This window comes from Stegodyphus dumicola, chromosome 6 (genome assembly GCF_044657685.1).
Source record: "Stegodyphus dumicola isolate Sdum_Otavi_A_Nest chromosome 6, ASM4465768v1".
NCBI classification, from domain to species: Eukaryota; Metazoa; Arthropoda; class Arachnida; order Araneae; family Eresidae; genus Stegodyphus; species Stegodyphus dumicola.
This window is the reverse complement of record NC_140773.1, coordinates 192,219,515-192,244,876: the sequence shown is the minus strand read 5'-3', so window position 1 is coordinate 192,244,876 and position 25,362 is coordinate 192,219,515. Positions and strand designations below refer to the sequence as shown.

At 33.0% G+C, this 25,362-nt stretch overlaps 1 protein-coding gene across 1 annotated transcript in view; it reads right to left on the bottom strand.

Moving 5' to 3' along the window:
* Window positions 1-260: 260 nt before the first annotated feature.
* LOC118198707 (otoferlin-like) overlaps window positions 261-25,362 on the bottom strand; it is a 228,403-nt gene continuing 203,301 nt past the window's right edge. Inside the window, exons 29-31 of the mRNA XM_085819712.1 lie at window positions 24,911-25,086; window positions 15,763-15,863; window positions 261-891 (exon numbers count right to left, since the gene is read on the bottom strand). Coding sequence (XP_085675838.1) covers window positions 711-891; window positions 15,763-15,863; window positions 24,911-25,086 — 458 coding nt within the window. The 3' untranslated portion in view covers window positions 261-710. The remainder of the gene's footprint in view (window positions 892-15,762; window positions 15,864-24,910; window positions 25,087-25,362) is intronic.

Below are 25,362 nucleotides of genomic sequence, written 5' to 3'. Positions count from 1 at the left end.
CAATATACCATGAGATTTACTTTTGGCTATGATTTGTTGCAATATACTCGTAATTATAGATTGACAGATATTGACAAAATATTCAAATAGACATCCTATATATACATACATATCACTTAATTTAATACTATTCAGTACTCACACTGCTTAAAATGAAATTCACACGATTTTCAATAACACTTGGTATATGTTTAGCATGTAATATGTAATAAATAATAAAAATAAAAGCGACTAGTACAGGCAGGCCAAAAAAGTGAGGTTTTTATTCAAAAACCAAACTTTAACAAACTTTAAAAATTTTAATTCTTACACATGTCTTCTCAAGTCTTTGAAATAAAAGTATTATAATAAAATGGTTTATTCTAATTAAAAAAATCATATTTTGTACAAAATTTAATTTAAATTCAAATACAAAATCACCTAATATATTTAGAAAAAGAAAATTAGGGATAAAATATTTTAGTCTTAATGAATCTTTCAAAATAGATCCTTGATTTAAATTTAAATTTTCAATATAATTATAGAAAATTGATAATCGCATTTCATGAATAGAAAAAAATATATATAGTTAGATTAATCCCACATTTCATCAAATATGGGATTTGATGAAGATCCCATATTTGATGAAATTATCAAGATTCTTTAAGAATTATGTAAAATAAAAAAGAAAAACTGCTGTCTCCTTGTTGGCACTCCAGTTTATGAGAACATCACGCCTTCAAAAGTTTCTTGACTGTATACCCAGGAGCTGAATAGAAGAAGAGCAACAGAATTAAAGCAAGGGCTGCTATCATCAGAATTTTGATGACAGTCCATTTATAATTCTTCCATAAGATGAAACGAACAGTCTTCAAAGGGTGCAGAATATTTAGGAATGATGTTTCAGGCCGTCTGAAAAAATATAATTAATACAAATAATTAGGCACATGGATTTAGTAATTATTTCCTTGAAATGGAATTAGAGATGTTTACTCTTTCATTTACTACCCGTGAAAATTTGCAAAAATGTTACGATTCGATAAGTAATTTGTGAATTAATGTGAGGAAATTAATTTGAGGAATTATTTCAGTTTACATGTGCAGTGAAAGATACTAAAAGCAATGAAAGTGAGAATTGAAAGCTCCTGTAAAGATTTTCTGGCTAGGACCTCAGATTGCAGTAACTGGCTAATGAATATTTATAAAAACCTAAAATGTAGAGCGGTAATAATAACTGGTAGATCTCCCAGATAGTATAATTGGTAGGGAAGCCTATTGTGATACCGAAGGGCCCGGGTTCGAATCTCGAGGAGAAATGGAGTTCGTCCCTTCGTAGAAGGTAACCACCTATTAGATGTTTCCACAATAAAGTGGCCACCACTTCCTGCCTTAGTCATGGCCAAGCCTAATTCAGCTAAGTGCCCGCCAATGGGGAAAAAGTATATAATTGGTAGTACAGAAAAATGAAAATATCATCACAATTCAGAAGTTCATATTAATCATCATCATGCATACCTCTCCAGTCTACAGTTTAACATGTGATCTGCATATCGCCAAAAGCCACAGAGAAAGAATTATGAAGATTCACCTTGTGGCATTTATGTTTAAGTTTTATTAATGAGAGGTTACTTAATTTATATTTCTCCTTCCTGCCTCTTTTCGTCACGAAATTCTCTCATTCCAGAATTCATGTAGAATTGAGTGGCAAATAGTTTTTACTGTAAAGTTACAGAAATTACCACTAGACTAGCTATGTGTAAGAGTTTTAACCTGTTAGCCACATCTGCCTTGCCGAGTAAAAGTTTTGCGTCTCCAATTACGACTGTAGAGTAAGAATAGAGTCAGGTTTTGTATGTCGACTTTTCGGTCGCTTTCTAGACTAAGCTTGTACCCTCAGACAAGCTTAGGCGAATAGTTGAATTCATAAAAATTATGAAAGAAGCTTGCGTTTTAAGCGAAGTCCATTTGGTTGGTTTCTTGTGATTTATATAATTTAATTTAATCCTTCGCAAGTGGTGACGTAGAATAAATTTAAAGTGATTTTTAATTCTGTGTTTGTTTGTTTAGAATTAAATATACTTGAAGTGAAAACTCACTAGGGAATTCACGTGACACCTTAAATTGATTGTGAGCTAGATAAATTAATCTTGAACCCAAGGTTTTATTTACTATATTTATCAAAACTAATCTAAATAACGATAAGAGAAAAATTCAAATTTATAGCAGCCGTTTTCTATCTCTAAGGTGGAGAAGTCCTTGTGACAGTCCTCAACTGCCCCTGTTCATTATACTGTCACGCTGCGAGAGCTGTCTGGTTATGAAAGGGGACCATACTCCCTATTAGACTCATTTTCAGTTCGATAACATATTATGAATTTTGGACATCCTTAGATTATGATTTTTTACGGGTAATCGTGCGTAAGTAAAATGACTTTTGAGTGATACATCGCTTTCTCTGTTATAAATGTGCATTCATACCAAGTTTCATCAAAATCTATCCTTTAGTTTTTCAGAAATTTGACAATAATGTGCAGATTCTTTTAATGTTGTACCATACGAGTGTATTTTCAAAATTAGCCTGTTGATCAAACTCATTGCTTTAAAATTTTTGTTTCATCCCAGCAATTTTAGTTTGTTTTGCAGAGCTATACTTGTTTCTTCTCGTTACAGTCATAGCCATACCTTTGTAACTGTAAAATTAAGTTTCCATATGATGTGCCGGATTTTCTTTCCTAAAGTTTGGAAGCCCAATATAAATAGCGCATGTAATTACTCTGTCTAACATTTAAGTAGCTGAACAAATGTAGTTAGCTTTATTAGGTATCATTTTCCTGAGCAATAAGTTTTAGTAATTACACAATTTCATTATCTACTAAACTAGTTGATAATTAATTAGAGGATATAAGCTAACTTTACATAAAATCTTTGTGGAAGATAAATTTAAAATTTATTTGAAGACATAAAGCAACTAGTACATAAGTACATGAAGTGCAAATGTTGTGTTTTCACATTTATGTGTGACTATCTATCAATTACTAAATATTAGCGAAATGACTAGTTTTCTTTCCCGTATACTATCGATAATCTTTTTTGAAATACTTCTATTTCGAGAAAAGTTGAATAAAAACTTTTTGAACGACTTTTTATTCAAAAAATTATTTATTCAAAAGGTTCTGAAAAGAAACTCACATGCTCAGGCACTTTGAACAAACAAACAGTTTATATTGCATAAAACATGAAATTTAAGGAACATTCAAAATTTGTTCGAATTTCCTTTAATTACAATTACACTTTTTATGCGCTTTGTAATGGATTCAGCAAATAGTTTAATGCAAAATGTTCTATTTGTTCAATTTCTCAGTAAGAATTCCTTTGAGCTTTCGATAAAGTATTATGCTTCCTTAGTCTTTCCTCCAGCTCGCTTCATGTTTGAAGTGAGTAGAATATGGAAGAGTTTTGATAACAGCAAGATTATAATAAGGACTTTAATAGCTATACAATAACTATAAGCGAACATTTAGTGCTGTATATTTAAGATCGTTATACTAATAGAACTTGAATGCACATTACATTCTAAGTTTTGTTGCAGATACTCTTAGGAGTTCATCAAGAAGATTTACATATTTACACGAATCCATATTATTTTCTATAAAAACTAAATTTTTCATTCCAGAAGCAGTAAATCATCTTCAAACCATTATGCCTCTACCTTCGTGCTTCACAGTAGACAATAGGTTTTTCGTATTAAGTCCTTCATTCGGGTTTGGCCACACAGTAAATCATCCATCGGACCCAAATATATTAAATTTTGACTTGTCTGATAACGTAACAGTATCTCATTATGATAAATCTTCGCTTACCACAGTTTTGCGAAAGCCAGGCCTAATTTCATTGTTTCCCTGTTGAGTAAGAATTTTATTCCTGTTGATCGGACATTGCATCCAAGTGCTTTAATGTCTAATGGCTCTTCTTCAAACAGTTTCAAAGTTTCAAAGTTAACTTTTATTGCAAATCGTTCTTTTAAATCCGCTACATAATTCACAGCACTAAGTCTTCTTTGACTTTTCGTTAGATAAATCTCCTGTTCCTTAGCTTTACTTAAAATGGGTGCAATTTTCAGCCGTTCCACACAATTTTCGTTATTTTATAACATCAAAGACAGCTTGTGTTTTGTATACTTTTACCATCTTTGAAATAATGAATAATTAATTTTTAAGAGAATTTGTAGCGTCTCGTTTTAAGAGAACTTGTAGCGTCGTTAATTTGTAGCGTCTCGCCATGGTTGCTTCAGATATGGAACTATTCGTACACTTTGCTAAACAAGTAATAATTTTCAAATGCACATGATAATTCTCCTGATATACTTTTATTTAAAATAGAGTAAATAAATAAAAATAAATAAATAACATCACGTGCAAAAACATTTAACTAAACCCCTGTTAAGTTCCCGAATTATTACTCGAGTAACTGATTAACACTTTTTGAATAAATTATTTTATTGCAAGAAATATTTTGATGATATTTATTTTGCAATAGGGCAGACTTAAAATAGAGAAAAAATAATACATTAGGGGAAAACATAATTGCAATCTGCATTCCAGTATTTAGTATAAGGTCTATGCAAGTAAATTTCAAAAATTCAAGGGTCCAAAAACAAATGGAGTCAGTGTATTCATACACTATTACTTATTTCTAAAGTGCATGTCTATGACTGACATTCAACGAATGACCGTTACCAAAATAACTGTTAATGGGAGGTGAATTGCAGATACAATGTCGTTAAATGATCATGAATTTTTTTTCTCGTCTGAAGTAGTTACAGCAGTTGAAATAAGGTCATTCCGCATTTCAAGGGCAGTTCTTCCCCAATGGAAATGTGACGACAATAAAAGTTATACTCGTCGCCCCTTAAGCGATGCGAGAGACAAATTCAAACATGCCGTGGCTTTAGTCATGGTTGAATTATGTTGCGTAAAGGTCAAATAACGGGAAGTACCTTCTTATCCCGTTTGTGTGTTTTATTGTGTGAGTATGGTGGGGGAATTCTGATGGCTGCATTTGCAGATTAAATAATAATAACAATAAAAAAAAGGCTGGAGAAATTGAGTTGATGAAACATGATGCGAAGTAGAATTACATTAGAAACGAACTGTCTTTCAAAATGTTTAGACGTGTTATGTTACGTTACACGCTATTATGGCCATATCAACCACTCGCCTTGGCAAATCTAGTTCACTGAGCAAAACATAACGTGCTTGTCTTCAACGCACCTCAGACGTAACCAACCAGTTCTGAATGTTGCCATTCGGCAAAATATAAGCCATTTAATTACTTTCGAATTTAGACATTCTCCAACTGATTAATAAACCAAGCGAATTACGAGAGATAAATGTATTTTTTTAATAATTTAGAGCTTTGTTTTATCTTTGAACTAGTCGCTTATGGAGCCAGCGGCCTAAAATAATAATTACGATCAAGAAAAATATATTAGAATTTTAATGAGTCCAACTAATGTAAATTAAGGGGTCCAGTTCACAGTTAATAAAAACAGAGAACTGCGATTATTACTTTAAAATTTAGTTAGTTTGTTAATCAATAACAGATACTTCAAATTTGAAAGAAAAATTAAATACCTTATGCTTTACCGGATGGCAACATACTGGCGCATGGAAGATAAAAATATTTTATTTCATGCAATAATAACATATTTCCTTTAAATTGCTGAGTTTATTGATTAAAAAGGAAAATGTCTTATCCTCCGCCGAATGGTGACATATTTCCTTTAAATCGTAAGATTGCTGCTTAAATCTGAAAGATCTTACGCTTTGTCAAACAGCAACATATTCCATGGAAACTGCTGAGTTTGTTAGTAAAAAATTACTAAATTTTTACATAATATAGGATAAATAAAAAACAAATTTGGAATTCCCAATTCAGGCTACGAGGCAATTCAGGCCAGACCATGTTCTGGTGGTGAACTATGTTGATGGTTTAAATGCTGCCGGGGTTACTAAAGTATTATCCCGTCGACCGTTGGTGGAAATTTTGGCAACGGGCTCCAGTCGCCAGTCGTTATAGCGGAATTCTAAAGGAAGTGGTCATGCATAAGTGGTGCTAATTCGCGCTACTTGACCAATCGACAGGATAGTAGTACTGCAGCTATTTTTCAACAGTACTAGGACACACATCCAAATTTTTATACTTACAGATTCTTCATTATTTAATAATAAAGATAATATATCTAACTTAATTAAAATACATAATCGTAAGAAATAAAAGATTATTTTGAAGGCATATATTACGTACTTGGCGCAGAGTTCATTTAGATTTTTCTAATAACGTTTTATTCTCCACCATTCTTTGTGTTAAACATGAACATACTTCTAATTTACCATTGCAATAAGAAAAGGAGTTTAGCTTAGCAGTGAAGAAACTTTCTCCACAGAAGACATCAGCTTAGCTTAGCCATTTAAACGAGCACACTCGAAATAATTCAAGAACGCGATACTGGTAGAAATAATGTATAAGCTGAGTAATATAGTCATATTTTATATTACAGCGGAATTCTTGAAAATATATGATATGCTTGAAAAACGTTTCGCGATGAAAAGTTATTTCAATAACTCAACCCAATTTTAATAACTCAACCCAATTTTAATAACTTTGCAGCTATTCTGCTTTTTATCGTATTTGCAAATAGCATGACGTTAGATTATCAGCTGCACATTCTGCACAAAAAAGGGGGCAGTACTATATCTCCCATTCTACTGGAACGACTGATGAAATTTAATTTGCGTTTTTCATGTCTCGAAAGAGCGACTTAGGATATAAATTAGATTTATATATAACATTGTTCTAACATACGTGTTTTGACACAAAGTCTGACTTCTTCTGAATTGATAAACTGATTTTTTGGTACTTTTCTGTTTTGCCGGCGCAAACGATAAAGTTGCCAACAATGGTACAGCTGATGCCAAACGGAATATCTTCGCTGGTAACCTTTTACGCCTCATTTTCAAAACAAGTCTCAGCCATTTCTTATCAGATTGATTGTTTCTTTCAATACTGGCATACAATTACATAGAATTTTTACAAGAGAGTTAAATTTTATGCCCTAAGACCATTCGCGGTAATTAAGTCAATTAGAATGCAATCACACCGCTTATCCGAAGGCGAAAATATAGAAAAGGCAAAATCAAGGGCTAAAATTCATCAATTCTAATGAGAATGCACTAGCGAAGTAAAGTACTGCGGTTTTACATAATTTCTGAGTAAGCTATTCGTACGAATTGAAATAATTCTTGCATTTAAACTTGTATTTCAAATTAAGATTTAACTTGAAATTAATGTAGATGATTACTGAGAGAGTTAGATTTTTGTAGCATAGTTTACGTGAGATGAGATCACGTGGAGTCACGAGATACGAACCGGCGAATGAGAATGTTGAACCATGAAAGCATATTAAATTCTCAATGTCTTTTTACAAATTTATAGTTTTTATTTATTGTCTTTTTATAAAATTTTAAACCATATTAAAATGTTTATGCCTTCAAAATAAAAAATTCTTAGAACTAACGTTTGTTAACATTTTTTATGTGTATACTGTATGTTATCGCCAACAAAGTCTGTTTGGCGAGATTTGCGCCGGCGCAACGGAGAAGTACCGATTTTTTTCCATAATTCAATTGAGACTCTACTTATGCCTCAATATTAAATTGTGTAAATTAAAAAAATTATCTTGGCGCACTTTTTTTACTTTGGGCCACGAAATTTTTAATTTTTAGTAACCTATTTTCCTTTTCCTTTTTTCATTCTGCAAGAGCGGAAAAAGGTGCTTGTTCATTCTTTCAAATAATTTTAGCGTAAAGCCCATTTGGCGTTATAATCGTTTATAACAAATATATCAAATTTTAGAAGGCTTCAATATATAAATTAAAGCATATCTTTGGCAATTCTGAATAAAAAAACTTTAATTTTTTGCAAGTATGCCTAGAAATACGTCTTCTTTACGATGATGGTAAAAATTTTATTCAAAACGTTTTTCGAAAAATTTATAAAAATTACAAATTAAAAAAATAAATCAGAAAATATCTGCAAATTTGATTTTAATTGAACCTAAACTTGGAACTCTGGAAGAAGGAATCAAGTAAATTTAATAAAAGAAGGCGATATTAATAAATATATACCAAATTCAATTAACATTGAGGAAGTAAAATTTTAAGAGCTAATTTTTGAAAAACTACTCTTGCGTGCTTTATATGACTTGGCTCTTTGGCATAATTTGAGTTGTAGAATCGAAATACAGAAAACAAATAGGTTATGTCATTTCAGAGAAAGTCGAAAGTCCAATTTTTATGTCAGAATATCTATGTTAGAACAACGTTATATATAAATATGTATCTTAACTGACGCTTTCGAGACAGGAAAACGTTTTACTGGATCGATGGAAGTTAAATTTCGTTCATCGGTTCCAGTAGAAAGGAAGATATAGAATTGTTTCCCCCCTCCTCTTTCTCTCTCTCTCTCTCTTTTTTTTTTTTTTTTTTTTTTTTTTTTTTTTTGGTGCAGGGTGTAGCTTGCTTTAAATTTGCAGTGCGAAAGAACAAATAATACTTTGTTGCTCTTAGAATCGTTGTAATTATTGTGCCTACAGTTTAGTTACATGACTTGAAAAAACAAAAGTTATGTTTCGATTACTTTTTTTAATCCCTGTGAATTATATTACATAGCATACTGTGTATGAAAAGTCATACAGAAAACTGCTGCCAGTTTGCAAATTTCTAATTTCGACAATTTGTGCTATTCTGTATGGTATGAGATGCACTTCAGGTCTCTTTCCAGACACAATGCATCACAAGGAGGTACATAATCACCAACATTCATGCCCTCACCGTAATTCGGAGTTGCTGTCCCAGTGCTATGGTAACCGGCTGTACTATCCACCATACTAAATTTGGCAATTGTAACAATTATTAAATATAATATATTAATTATTAATACGTTAACTCGTTAATTATTTTTATATCTAGAAAGTATAGAAAAGGAAAATGTTCCTTTTCAATCACCAAATTTACATGATACTCAAGTTTAACATTTTCAGCCACTCTAAAGTCACGTGATTTCAGTCATGCTCTGTGTAGTCTTTTCCGTAACTCTTTTATAACAGAGAGTATCAACTTCACGTTGAACAAATCCTCCCCCCCCCACCTTCAAAATCACGAAATCTGCCCTTCCCCAGTTGAGAAACGTGATTTATATCTTTTGCGCTACTTGTCATTCAATAGATTTCTTAGATTGCGATCAAAAGTGTACCCTGCATATCAAAAGAATTTCGTGTTAAAAGTATATCGTGCTAAAATATTAGCTAGTTTTTTTTGAGAATGTTATACTTGGATGATAAATATGCATACATGTATAAGGAAGTTGTATGTTTCTAGGAGGGACAGAAGTATATAAAAAAAGGATATCTGAAAGGTTTCAGATATTAAATTACGCCCAAAGAGACTTTTTTTAACGTTTTGTGTATTACTTTTATTTTTTAAATATGCTCCTCGCATTTAAACCATAAAATTCAGATCAAGAACAATATCGCAAAAAAATTTTACATTGAGCATGTCTTTAGAATTTCCGATACACAGTCTCACGCGCTGGAGATAAAAATGTTTTTTTCTGTACAACGTTGCCATTGCTCGCTTTGAAATCCCTGAGTTTGTTAATTAAAAAGTTCGTTAAAGTTTTACAAAATATGAATTCGATAATAAATCAAATTCCAAATTTCAATTTGGGGCTTCCAGATGCCCATATTCGCAGTAGGATTACGTCATTCAAAATTGGATATCTCTAGGTACCGTTGTTTTATCACAATGCGAGAAACATACATACATTTATGCAGATTCTTCATTATTTAATTTCTTCAAATATAATACAGGGCGATAATATTTGGTGGCAACAGTTTGAAATTCTTCCTAACAACAACAATAATAATAATAGATCATAAAATGCGATCAAAAGCATTAAGACAATCATAATAAGAGTAAGAAAATTAATGTAGTTTAAAATGCCTTTTACTCGGAAACTTGTTCCGAAGAACGGAAAAGAAAAGGCTAACCGGATTTACAGCATGCTTGCAGATATCAGGAAGGGGACAACACACGCCCTCGAACCACAGAATTCCACAACTATCACATGAAATAACTCCGAAATACAGTCTCGTGATCTGTAAGCAGCTCATGAGATTAATTTAATAACAGTACTTTTAGTCACAATAAGAGCATTTTATTATTTATTCACAATAAAAGAAGTTTATTATTATTCACACTAACCGTTTCTTATATTATTATTAATCTGCTGTCTTCACAAAATTAAAAAAAAAAAAATGTTTTATAAATTTATTTATTGACTAGCTGCATTACTTGGCTTCGTTCCAGTTAAAACGAATTTATTGTTAGCGAAGTGTTTGTCACAATAGGCTAATTTTCCTATGTATAATAACAGTTTTTCGAAGGGTATAAAAATAATACTAGATTTTTTAACTCCGTAGGTATAATTATAAAATTCTAACTATCACAATAACTTTTTACACGGTTTTTATCCTTCTAAAGGTTTTCTGAAAGTTGTTATATAACAACCTTCGATAATTATCAACACAAACCTTCGATAATTATAAACAAAATCAAACTATCTTTAGAATTATTTAATGCTTTTGCTTATGCCACTCATCAGTAACTTAAATATTTGAGTATTCTTTGTCTACAAGACACGATGCAATTTTAGTAAATATCGTATGTAAAGTAAATATGAAATAGTAAAATAAATGTGCTGCTCGTATTACACATTTATCTGACTAAAAATCAATGGATGTATTAAGCAGTTTGATATTATACTGTTAATTGTATAGATTTCTATACAATACTTCGAACTTTTCTGAGAAACAGGGACACATATAGGTCCACTGTCTGTCTTAACTCAGTATTTACAGTCGACTCATGGGGTGATGTTTGCGTGATTAACTAATAAACATAAACGGCATCATTATTACAAGAAATCTAACATTAGAATTTGATGATAGAAACTGGATGTCATTAGTATAAACAATTAAATATTTCCTTTTAGTTATATTATTAGGGAAAGATATTCAGCTAACCACTGTTTAAATGAATGTAAAGAGTAGGTATAAGGAAGGAGGGAGATAAAATTTTAACTTAAATTTGTAATAGCTCCTGGAGCAGGGATGGGCCAACGCCGGCCCGCCGGAAGGTTCTATCCGGCTTGCGGATAGAATTTTAATTTTCCGGTCCGAGACAAATTTAAAAGAAAATATATATTTATATATTATACATCCATCTCCTCTTCTACTTTGTTTAAATATTATTTTTGATTACTTTTTTTCAAAACTCTGAGGATCTTTTTACTTTCTCTATTTTTGTTTTGCAAAACATAAATAAACGGAAATAGCAAATACAGATAGCTTTCAATCCGTAAAGTGTTAAAAGCGGCACTCACAGGCAATTTCGAGGTTTTCTTCAGTCCGTGCAATCTGAATACTCTGATGTACTGTATTACACGAAAGTAAGGTGGCTTAGTGCAGCGTGTGTTTTCGAGCGAGTGGTGGCAGCTGAAAGACGACACTGTGTCGTTCTTCCATGAAAAAAAGTGTTCTGCGGAGTGCGAAATGTTAGAAGACACAGAATGGCTTTCAGACTTTGCATTTTTCACAGATCTTCTTTGTCATATGAGCAACTTGAATGTCAAGATGCAAGGGAAAAATAAACTTACCGATGATATATGGGCCCATCTCAAAGCTTTTAAACTAAAACTTAATCTGTTTGCTGCGCAACTAGCTAAGAACGACTTTTTCATTTCCCGAGATTAAATCCAAGACTCTCAGTAAATGAAGAGAAGTTTAAGAATTATGAAGATGGCTTGAGAAAACTGAATTTTGTGTTCGAACGCAGATTTCAAGCTTTCAGTGCCATTCAAACAGAAATGTATATTTTTACTATGCCTTTCAACGTAAAATGTGAAGCAGTGAGGTCAGATTTGCAGCTTGAATTAATTAAGTTGCAATCTAACAATCATCTCAAACAGTTGTTTCTAAATATGCCAAAGTTAGAGTTTTACATATCATTATCGGAAGTAAGTTTCTCAAATTTAATACCTCACGCCCAGAAAATCAGTGCTATGTTTGCTTCATTTAATATATGTGAACAAGTGTTTTCAACAATGAACCTTAGAAAGATTTCAGAAGTAGACTGGCCAGATGAGTATTTAGCCTCGTTCCTTAGAATCAGTACATCTCACTTCGAACCTCGATATAAGGAATTTTTAAAAACGAAATCTCAATTTCATTCATCTCATTAACATATTTAAATTGTAATACTTGTATATTGTTTTTAAGATTTTAGAAAAATTTATTCTTGGCCCGCCAAATTTTTTTTTTTTTTTTTTTTTTCTATGTTTGGCCGACGACCGAAAACGTTTGCCCATCCCTGTTCTGGAGTTTTCTTTTTAATTTGTTTACTTCCTCTTTTACTTTAAAATAGTGTTGTTGTTTGTTTGACATCAGAACAAACAACAACAATTTATTTTAAAATAGAAGAGGAAGTAAACAAATTAAAAAAGAAGAAAACTCCAGGGATATGCAAACTTTTGTTCTCTCTTGTTTGACATCAGAACAAGCCGGCGAAATTCATCGCGGCAAAGAGTACAAGATTACGCCTGTCGGTGGCAAGAGCTTGGCACCATATAGGTGAAGGTATGATTTCGTCCAGTTCCACCCCCAGTTTTGAGCGAGAGATTCCGGGTGAGGGGCGAGGTTTTCTACCCCTCTTTCCCTACCAAAAATCCACACGAGTGGACTTTCAGCTAGCCATCCCCATGACACTAAGTCACTCTACATTTACAAACACACATGCCTTCTCCGGGATTTGAACTTGGGCCTTAGGTACGGTAGTCAGAGTCACTAGCCCGTTTCGGCGGCACTTTAGAATAGTAATAAATTTTCCTGAATTGCATTATTTCAGAATTAATCACTATGATTCTTATACAAGGTGAACAAAACGTCGCTCATATTAAACTTTCTGTATTGCGGAAATTTCAAAATGGATATTAATGGCAAATTGTTTCAATAGATGACATCCATATACTATTATAAGTAATATACGAACTGAAACTTCAGCTAGTATTTATGCTGTTAGTTATAAAAACTGCTTGTTTGGTGCAAGTTGGAGATGAGTTTTTGCCAGGTTTCAATGGGTGCCATCCATAGACATTAATAATTATTTTGGAATTTCTGGGAGACTTTTGGATCTCCTAGTATAAAACTCAGTACGCATGTACTGACATAACGGCAAAAATGTTTTTAGCGAATAGTGACGCAAAATTGGCAAACCAAAATATTTAACCATCCAACAGAAATAAAGTCCAACCATAAATTCACTAAATGACTTTACACATTGTTGCCACCAAATATTATCGCTCTGTATTATATTTAAAGAAATTGAATAATGAATAATATGCATAAATGTTTGCAAGTGATAAAACAACGGTACCTAGGGCCATCAAATTTTGAATAACGTACTCCTCCAAACCGAGTATGGGCACCTGGAAGCCCAAATTTTGAGTTTCGAATATGTTTTATTACCTATTTCATATTCTGTAAAACATTAAAGAATTTTTGATTAACAAACTAAACGATTTCAAAGCGAGCAGTGGCAACACTGGAATACAGCATTTTTATCTCAAGAGCGCAAGACTGTCTATTGGAAATTTTTAAGATATGCTGTTTTTAAAGATTTGTAGCCCAAATGCTCTCGAAACGGCTATCGATATATGTATGCATGTGTAAATGGGAAAAAACGCCCATTTGGGAGTAATATAAAAGCTCAAGGCTTTTAGTTTTTTTTTTTTTTTTTTTGTCTTTGTTTTCTTATTTATTTATTGTTTTTTAATTTCTAAAAGAAGTTAAAAAAATAGTCAACGTTTAAATGAATTTATGCACGTATCTTTCAAGTTTATGGAACAGGGGGGAATGATCTTCTGGGAGTGGTGAAGGAGGAGTGCATGGAGCTGAAATGTTTGAGAACTACTGTTCTAGAATATACTCATGAAAATTATAATGTGGTTATATGTAACACAGTTACATCTAAAGCATGCTTTTGAGACGAAATAACGTAAAATATTAATTTCATTTTAATTTTGCTTTAAAATAACTTATTGAATGTAACTATAATAATACAGTGCTAATTCTACAGTGAATTAATAACTGATCTTTTGACTTTAGTTTCGTTAACGCATGATTACCAAAATAGTAAATACAAGACTAAGTTTTAGAGATAGGAAATTGTTGTACATGCATTAACATAGGTAATAAACTATAAGTGCAGAAATGGAACTGTTTCTTTAAATCATAATATTCATAATAATGTTTTTATAATTCATCACAATATTTTTTATGTATTGGAGGAAAAGGCAGTAATGCCGAACAACGTTATACAATTTCTAGCTGACGTACTCGTTGTTGACCGGGATTAATCCCAAGTAAAGAGGCTTCGTTTAGACGGATGAAGGTAGTTTTATCAAATCTGAGGTAAACAGTGATTTTCTGCTTACTTTGGTTCGATGTGAACCGCGCAAAATTTTATTAAGCTCGAATAAAACTGTAAAACAGTGTATAACTAACAAGGCGCCATGCAACGTTTTTAGTAAGAACCGATATTTGCTTTGCTATTGGGTATGCCTTTTTTCGGAAATGAGTTTTAGGAAAAATCCCTGTCCACTTTGACCGATTTCTTTCTTTTTTCGAAATATTTGCGAAAAAAACGATACACAGCGCACTTAAATTCTGCTTTAAAGAACAAATGAACACACCACCCTCTAACTGTTTTTTTAGTAAGAACTGATAGCGGGAATGCAAAAATGGTGACGTGAACGTAAGATGGATGACGTGATTTTAAAATTGAAACTGCACAGAAATATTAATATTTTTTATATAATAGCACAATTATGAATTCTACGCTTAGCATGCATGACAATCATTGACAGCAGGATGCAACAAAGAGTGCGTGAACTAAAATGGGTGACGGGAACGCAAAGATCTAATATAAATGAACAGAGTGTGGACCTCGTGAGGGTGGTTTTTCGAAATATTATGTAAAAGTTGAATCTTCCTCTTGCTTTGAAGGTCAAGTGTGGAACATTTCGTCAATATCTGAGTAAAAGTGTAGATTCGTATAAAGATCTGTTTAGTGATTAATAATAATTGAAATGAATCTGAGTTTATTGCTTTTAAATTACTTAGTTTGTTAATTAATAAGAGGATAAATTAAAAAATAAATATTACGCTTTGCTTAAAGACAACACACTGTCGAGTGGAAGATAAAAATATTTTAATTCGCGCAGTAATCGTTGAGTTTGTTTACCAAATTCGAAAGACGAACAGTGTTTACCCAAGCGATAACACACTTCTTTTTCGTCGCCAAGGTTTTTGATTAAATTTGAAACATATATATTTTATGCTTTACAAAGTGACCACACAAAGCTTTACCGATGACCGATGACACATTCTACCTACCTGTTGCGTTATTTTAGAGATTTTCAATGGACACTGAAAGTCTCGAAGAAGTGATGTGATGGTGAGAAAAATCTGAGCATAATTTTGAGTTGTATCTATTTCTTTTCCTTTTGTAATTTACTTTCAAATAAATGAAATTTTGTTTTATTAATAACTGAAAGTGATTTTTTTGGATCTAGTCATTTCTTAATCAATCAATCATTATAACCTACTTAGGTTCTTGAAGAGGATCAGGAGCTTTCCTTCCAGTACCTGCTGGAAATTTCTCAGCTTCTTCTTTAGTTAGAAGATGAAGCTCAATTTCTACTTTTCCCTTAAAAAAAAAATGGGAAAAAAATTTAGAAAAATATCAGTAAAATCAAGGCAGCCAATTTGTGATTAGCTGAGATAATAACGGCGACGACATTTACCGTAATTCTGCTGGCAGTTAAAAAACACAAGAAAGAGGAATAGTATATCATATAATAATTTACAGAAAAATAATATTAACAACATAACTGTATTTTCAAGAAGTGTGATTTAGAAAATAAGTTCATTTAGTAGTTACGTAAATTAAATAAATACTCGAAACAAAATTAAACAAGGGAAGAATAAACAGCTTTAGAATGAAGACACTAAAGTTATAAATGGCAATACAAAAGATAAATGATGCCCCGCTGTCCATTAAGCAGTTTAGTTTTTAAGATGGGGCCCCGTTTATCCACAGTCCAGTTAAACGTCTCCACGTTAACCGGGAGGTGGCTGTTCCAAATATGTATTATAAAAATCTGATGTAGACACCACATGACTTCTTCGTAGAGCCTATTAAATTATACACATTTTTTGCTGCATTACATTTAAACTTATTTCCTCGAATTTCATTAGAGATATAATTCTCATTCAATCAGTTCAGTTCTTACTTCGCGGCAAGGCCAATAATAATAATAAAATTTTAAAAATATAAATAATAGTAATAAAATAAAAACAAAAAATAGAATTAAAACATTTTCATTAAAAATTGTAAAATTCAGAAAAACATAAGGTTGATCTTTACATTATGGTAACTTGGCGATTTTTTGGCGAAAATTTGGCGACCAACTCTCCTACAGCAACCCTCTATTTTTTTTCCCGCCGCCATTTTGTCTTCACGAAGTAAAGACATGTTTCTTTTCTTTTTATCTACTGAACACTTCTTCTAACAATCTACTAGCCGAATTACACTTATGCTAGAAATTTTATCTAACAAAACTCCTTAATCATGACAAATATTCACTGCAAAATTGGGAAAAAGTGCACAATACCATACTCCTTACGCGTTTTTCAAAATAACACATACACATAAACCATGTACACGCCGACTTATTTTTACTTAAAAAAACCCCAGAATCCCAGAATTGCACAAAAATGGCATTGCGCACACTCTTCACTATATCCATGTACACTGCTTTTTTCTGATAAATTAGAAAAATTTCACGAAAATACATGACAATTTTCTCAATCTTTAAACCCGGTAAAAAGAACATATATGAAATTACCTGATCGCGAAAAAGTATTTACCCTTTACAAATATGAACATTTCCACATATAAAATAAATAAAATATCCAAAAACTTTTACCTCTAAATCATCTATTACATTATACACGTCACCAACGAATTCATACCGCAAGCATTACAAATACTTAGTATCAAATATTTAAATTATTTCCATGCACATTTATTTCAACTTAAACATATACCAAATTCCTACAAACATAAAATTCACAAAATAACTATAATTTAATTAAAATATCACTAAACCATGCACACGTCGACTTATTTTTACTTAAAAAAACATCCCAGAATAGCACAAAAATGGCATTGCGCACACTCTTCACTATATCCATGTACACTGCTTTTTTCTCATAAATTAGAAAAATCTCACGAAAATACATGACAATTTTCTCAATCTTTAAACCCGGTAAAAAGAACATATATGAAATTACCTGATCGCGAAAAAGTATTTACCCTTTACAAATATGAACATTTCCACATATAAAATAAATAAAATATCCAAAAACTTTTACCTCTAAATCATCTATTACATTATACACGTCACCAACGAATTCATACCGCAAGCATTACAAATACTTAGTATCAAATATTTAAATTATTTCCATGCACGTTTATTTCAACTTAAACGTATACCAAATTCCTACAAACATAAAATTCACAAAATAACTATCATTTACTTAAAATATAATTAAATTCAAAAACACTACTTAAAATATAAATGAGCACATACATTAAATTAATAAAAATTACCTCACAATCCTAATTACTTTAAACTAAATCATTGCTAATAACAATTTTCCCAATAATACCAAATTCCTTTACTTCCACCTTACATTTAGAGCAATGCATAAAAATAATATCCTCAAATAATTAAAAATACTAACTTACCTCATCTTTTTCAGAATCTTGATTACGTGTCCGATAAACTTTTCTTTAGTTACGGCCATGGGATCCAAAAATTCACGAACACTGTTTCACACAACACAGAATAAACCAAATACAAAATTTCCAGATTTTTTCCCGATTTCCCCCCTTTTCCGATTAAAGAACCGTAATTCGTCCATTAATATCACATGACATATCCCATGATCTCTCATTTCCCTCACACAAAATAATGCGTAATCGGAACTGAGTACTGCTCACATTATTACCAAAGTCCCAGGTAGTAACCTTTATCGCCTCCAAAATGTCGCCAAACTACCAGTTACCATATTGTAAAGATCAACCAAACATAAAACACCAAATACAGTTGAAAAAATGTTTTTACAACTAAAATTACAGTTTCCACGCAAAAACAAGCAATTCGACCAGCATGCAGGGAAGACAGATTTTTCGGTGCACAAAACTGAAAGTTTGCTTTTGGCCCCACTCGGCAAAACGACATTGAAGTTGGCGCAGAAACTTGATTCACTATTATACTAAAGGTTTCATACGTAAACAAATAGCGGCTTCATTAGTCTTAGTTGCATTTTAACAACTTTTAAATTGTTGGTAATCTTACAACTATCGCATGCAGATTAACTAAAGGCATAAAAACGTTAACCGGAAGCAAAAAATGCTCAATTTACATAAATATAAGAATAAAAAAACTGAGCTGACCGAGTGTGTATATATACAAGCACACTTACTCTGCCCGACTCATATATATATGTATAGTACTACAAAATGTTTTTTTATTAAAAACATAATGATTCAAAGTATTTTCGCGCAATATGCTGTTGAAAATTGATCAGTATAGATAAAAATTAAGAAATTTAGAACTCATTTTACACAAAGACCCCCAAAAAACCAAATACCTTTGAATTTAGCTCAACTGGTTACACTCTTGTACTAATAAATTCCTTATAAAACTAAAAAAATTCATTCATGAAAACTACGACGAAATACAAATTATTAAAGACATGGTTCTCGATTTTTGTAAATTCAGACTTTCTAATTGTTTGGCTTAACGCAAAATTTATTTTAAAGTTCATTTTCTGCATCCGCAGTTTGACAATATTCGAATCTCTAGAATCTTCAACGATTGTAAAGTTTACTTCCCAGCTGTAGACACCATACCAATAGTTGCATTTAAATATCAAAAGACCTTAAGTAACTTGCTAACTAACCACCATGAAATAGATGAGTCAGTAGAATGACATTGCAAATCACTAGTTTACAGTACTTACGTAGATTCTCATCACCAACACATAATTACTGGCAACCTGAATATCATACAAAACGATCAACTAAAAACACTAATGAGTTATGGTGCAAAATTTAGACCAGTCAGACACATAAATAAAAATTACTGTAACAAGATTTTCGAAAACAGCATCAACGAATTTATTATTAAAGCAAGCTATCAACTGAATTTACCTATGGATACCTTTTTAAAATGGAAAGATGAAATACTTCAACGCATGTCCACCAAAATCAATCACCTCAAGTTTAAAAGTACATTGAATTGGTCACAACTTCTAACAGATATTGAAAATTTAAAAAAAACTTTTTACTATTATAAAAATAGATAAAGCAAATAATAACTTTAGCATTATATGAAAACAATTCTACGCAGAAATTATTCATAAAGAACTTTTCAAAGCAACTACTTATCAATTAGCAAACCTTACAGAAACATCTATAATAAACAGAATTAAAACTTTTCATAAAAAAACTAAATATCACTTTCAATCCAAGCTATAACAGATTTACTAACCTCTATGCACTTCCCAAATTCCATAAAACACCATTAAAATTCAGATTTATAGCAAATGGAACTAATAACTACAAGAAAAATGTAGACTATTATTTTTCAATTCAACTTAAAAAATTTTTAATTTATTTTCAACGATTGTAACACTAATCATAACTATTTCTGGATCATCCATAATAACACTCCTGTCATTAATACCATTCCAACAATTGACATACAAAACATTAACTGCTATGACTTTGAAAATTTATGTACCTCACTTCCTTTAGAAGAAATTTATACTAGTCTACTAAATCTGCCTAAACTCTTCCCTGATATGCTCACAATTATGAATCTTAGTAAATGGAAAACCTACCTAAAATGCACACTTTTTCATAACTACATTAAATTTCAAAATCAACTTTTTAAACAAATCAGAAGTCTTCCAATGGGCTCCCATTTCAGTACCTCGATCTGTAATATCTTTTTATTTCTCAAAGAATTTAACTTCCAAAAAATTTTACAACAGCAAGAATTAAATTACTACAAGCACACTTACAGATATATATAGATGATCTTATTACATTTAATAATTTTAATAAGACTGAATACTCCGAGATTTATCCAAATTGCCTTACACTTTCGCAAAATAACATAGACTACCTCGATCTTCGAATCATTAACTACAAAAAAATTTTACTCTTTTACAAAACAAGAAACTTTAGTTTCAGTACTAACAAATTAACAAATTGGTATTCCAACATCTCCAAAAAAGTAATTAGCAATACAATAATAAATCAAATACAACGTATTAAAAATATTTGCACAAATACGATAGATCTACAACGCGAAATTTTGCTCCTTATTAAAATTCTCAAAAATAATCTAATACCTAATCAATTTATTAACCACAGCCTTAAAAGAGCAGGCGTTAAATACTCCCTCTAAATCATTTAACTGATAGGGAAATGATAATTTGTTCCTAAACCTGAGAAGGCGGGTATAAGTTGGATGACTATCAGTTGAAGGATTTGTACATAGTGTAATTGCAATGCTGTATATAATGTAAAAAGCTAATTGTTGTCAGACTTCTCTTATGCTGTTACTAAAAAATGGGTCTATTTCATAATCTTTAGTCTCTTTGACAGTGAAAATTACTTTTTTCCTTTTCCTTATTTCTACCTAGTTCCGACACGACAATTAGCCATAAATTAATTAATTCCCATTCACTAGTATATTCAAAATTTTAACAGACGTTTTCCTTCACATAAGAACACAACAAACGTCCCTCAAGCATTCCTAGTCCCTCCCTTATCCCATAAATTACTTCTCACAAGTTTCGCCGCCTGAAATAATTCATAAGCCCCCGCAGCCGATAAAGAATTTTGGACACACAACCCTTCTGAGTAAGACGCGGAAGAAAATACTTTGCTCACATTCCACTAGAAAGAACGTAAGTTAATTAATGTTTTTTCTGGCCTTTTATATCTCCATGTACATTCCGTTTTCTTATTATATATATATTAATTTTCAATTTTTATTATTTGATTTGTTTTTGCAAATATTGCATTATATTTCTTAATTTTCTAATGTTTTTTTTTCAATTACTTTGTGTTCTAGTTCATAATAATACATTCAAGTTACTTTAAAAACAATTTTCGGAATTAAATATCCTACCTATGGGTTCCCTCTTTTTAGATACTTTTACTAAAATTAATATTAGGAGAAATATAATCAATATTTCTTTAGAAAATAAATTATTATTATCTTACTTTGCAGCTATTGCGCAAGTATTAGAATAACTTGTTTACGAACTTAGAGAATTGAAGATGATACAACATTATATATATATATATATATACACTGGTGTGCAAAAATTAAGGACGAGACGGTTTCTTCAATATAACTTTGTACAAAAGCTTTCTAAATCAACACATTTAATACCGTAAGATTCCCAATACGTAAAGACATGAGTAATGTAAGCAACACTTACTAAAAGAGAAATTAGAGGGATAAAAAGGAGCTTTATTGAAAAAGTAGCATGAAGCGCAATGCGACTGAAGGCCGAAACATCCCTGTGATGGGTGTCCAGCAAGAAACATCCGGTCTTTAATAGGGGATATGATCTCCCCTGACTGCTAGGCAGGTTTCACAGCGTCTGCCCATGCTGAGAATGAGGGTGTCAATGGGTTGTTGAGGCATTGGTCCCCATTCGTCTTGCAGCGCCTATCGAAGCTCCGGAATCGTTACTGGTGGTAAGGTACGAGCTGCCAAGCGTCTTCCTAGAAAATCCCATACATGCTCGAGGGGATTGAGATCCGGAGATCGTGCCGGCCAATCCATATGTTCAATATCCTCACTCTCTAAGAGCTGTTCGGCAGCTACTGTGCGATGACATGGTGCATTGTCATCCATGAAAAGGAACTGCGGACCCATAGCGCCTCTAAAAAGACGCACATATGGAAGAAGAATCTCGTTACAATAACGGGTCCGTTGACTGAACCTGCGTCGAAGATGTGAAGGTCTGTACGACTACCAAGCATGATGCCTCCCCAAACGAGAACACCGCCACCTCCATACCTGTCCATTTCAATGATGTTCGAGGGATGATTGCGGCTTCCCCGCTCTCTCCAGATGAGTATGCGATGAGAATCGCTACTGAGACTGAATCTGATCTCATCTGTAAAGAGTACTTGTCCCCATTCATTGTCTATCCAATTCCGGTGTTCCCGGCACCACAGAGAACGCCTTCTCCGATGGGCAGGCGTTAGACGTACACACCGTACAGGGCGTCGTGCAAACAGACCACCACCGTGCAGTCTTCTGGCCACGGTAAAACGCGATATCTGTCGTCCAGTCGCCAGTGTCGTGTGTCTAGCGATTTCTCCCGCTGTCTGCCGCCTGTTTCTTCTGGCCTGTAAGGCAATATACCGGTCATCTGCGGGTGTGGCTCCTCGTGGACGACCACTACTAAACCCCCGGATAGCTGTTCCTGTAGTTTGAAATTGTCTCCAAAGTCGTGAAACGATGCTGTGAGCAATTCCGAACTCTACAGCCACACTTGTTACACTGCGGCCTTCCTCCAACTTCCTTCCCAATGATTTCGACCTCGGGTAAATGCATCCAGATGTCGTCTAACAGATTGATTATTCGCCATTTCTCGCTGAGGCAGCAACTCGGTGTGATTTTAACTGCTATACGGAGCCGCAATCTCTTTGCAAGAAATACTGATTACACCGACAACATGCTTTATACTACTCAGACACTCCCCCATTACGTCTACCTGCATATCTGCGCATGTGCTACCGTACATCACCTTACTTAATCTCCTGATTGGTCTTTCTGTCCGCTCTGCCTCTTCGTTCAGCTGATATGCTAATTTTTCGACTTCGTCCTTAATTTTTGCACACCAGTGTATATATATATATAGCAGCTTTTTTCTTTTCTGACACCAGTTGTTACTTTATTTTCTTCCTTTACGTTCGTACGGGGTTCGTAGATTTGGAGTAAATAACGACGACACTTGATGAAGTATCGAAACACACTTTATTTAGCCAATATTAATCAGGACAGCTCCAAAGTCACTTTTACAGTCGTCGAACTGTTATAAACAAGCTGACACGTTCAGCGACACAGCTTTCACACTGTCAGGCAATAACGGTAGAGACAGCTTCCTGCAAAGCACCAGAGTACAGCTCCTGTCTCTGCTTGGTCGTTCTCGGAACTCCACGTACTCTCGAGACTCTCCACGTTACAACTCGCGATGCACTCGACGACACACGAGCATAGCTCCCGACTCTTGGGTTCGGTTCAACACTCTCTCTCGACGATGTACTAACCGTGATACACTAAGAGACTCCTTCGTTGAATTCGACGACCCACTCGGCACTCGCTGCCCGGCTGTCAACTCCATGGACTCCGCAGGGATTGAGTCGCTAGACGAGACACCAACTCGATACTAACTATCTCGCACTCTATGCGAGGCACACACTCTCGATACTAACTGACTGCGGACCAGCAGGGTTTATATAGCTTTCCGCTTGTGTTGGACAACATTCTGGGCTAATCCGCTAAGAATTCGTTTCAGAAGGTTCTCCATCCGTCCATGGCATATCGCCAATTTTGTCGCCAAATGGGCGATTCCTCGCCAAATGTTGCAACCCTGCCTTCCCTTGCCATTTTATGGCAACCCTAAAACTTCTTTGCGGAGAAGCCATCTCACCGCGCCTGTACATTTCGTAACAATATACGTATATATATATATATAGTATAACCGAGTCTTAAAATTCATTACTGATGTTGGGGCTCCTTGAAGCTCCAGGCTTCATAAATCCGTCTCAGCATAACGCTGTTGTGTATTGCACCATTTTATTACTCCAAAATTATGAATATAATGGAATTTTTCATGGCAACCATTTCCCGTGGAATATCTCGCCTGAAAATGACTAATATTTCTTGTTATAAAAATAAACATTAGCACTGAATATTACTTCAATAAGGCTCAGGTCATAGTTTCACTCAACTAACACAGAATAAAGACATTTAAAAGAAGGTTTTTATAAAATAAGCTTTAATTTAAAACTCATAAAATCATTAATGAACTAACTAAAAGGAGAACACTAATTTGTCTTGTAGCTTAATAGAAACAATAATTTTATATCAAGAATAAGAAAAGCATGGTGCACAAATTGATAAATTTGCAAAGGCAGCGGCTAATGCTTTTGAAAATTCAATTTGATTATTAAATTTCGTTATTTAGATGCCCACGCTTTTATTATTCAGGATATGAATTTGTAAAAGAATTTTGCAAACAGAATTATTTAATCTTCTATTTTCATTCTAACGTACTCGGGAGGTCCGAATTTCGACTCCCGGTGAGGGCTTTGCACATTTTTATGTTCTTGCATCGATATAATTTAAAACTCTACAACTACTTTAAGTAAACAATGATAAACAAAAAGAACTACTAACTTCAAACTTAAGATTACATCGGAATATCTAGAAGAGCTTACCATTAATTTTTCGAAAAGTTTAAAATCAGATAAGTCATAAGATTACAAAGAAAGCTTAATCTGGCATCCAGTCATATCTAGGTTCAGATAGTTTTGAATGAATAATATTCTATGAATTTTTCATATAAATTTATCACTCTCACCGTCTGTTCCATCTTATCGGATTTTGGAGCAATGACAGGCCACCATCCTTTTACTCTGTGTTGTTTGAAAAGGGAGAGGTGGGGAACACTGCCATCAGTTTTAAGCATGTCCAAAGAACATAATGCTGCATTCTTAGCTCCCCGTGGAATCCGATTTAGGTCCAAAGTGAGATATCCTGTTAATGAATAAAAATTATTAGCTGACCATGAAAAATAATAAATCTTTTCTCCACACTATTGTGATAAAAATTATTTAGAAGGATTCATTTAAAATGCGAACGGGTAAGAAATTGTTGCAGAGTTTATTTCAAAAGCTATTATGTTTTTCGTCGCCATCTGGCAACAATCCATATTTTTCTTTTAATGTCTGCAAAGGAATTCGTTTTTAAGAAATGAAGAGTTCTGTGCTTCGGCGATTTTTCAAAATTGCGAACACAAGTGAGCAAAGAACA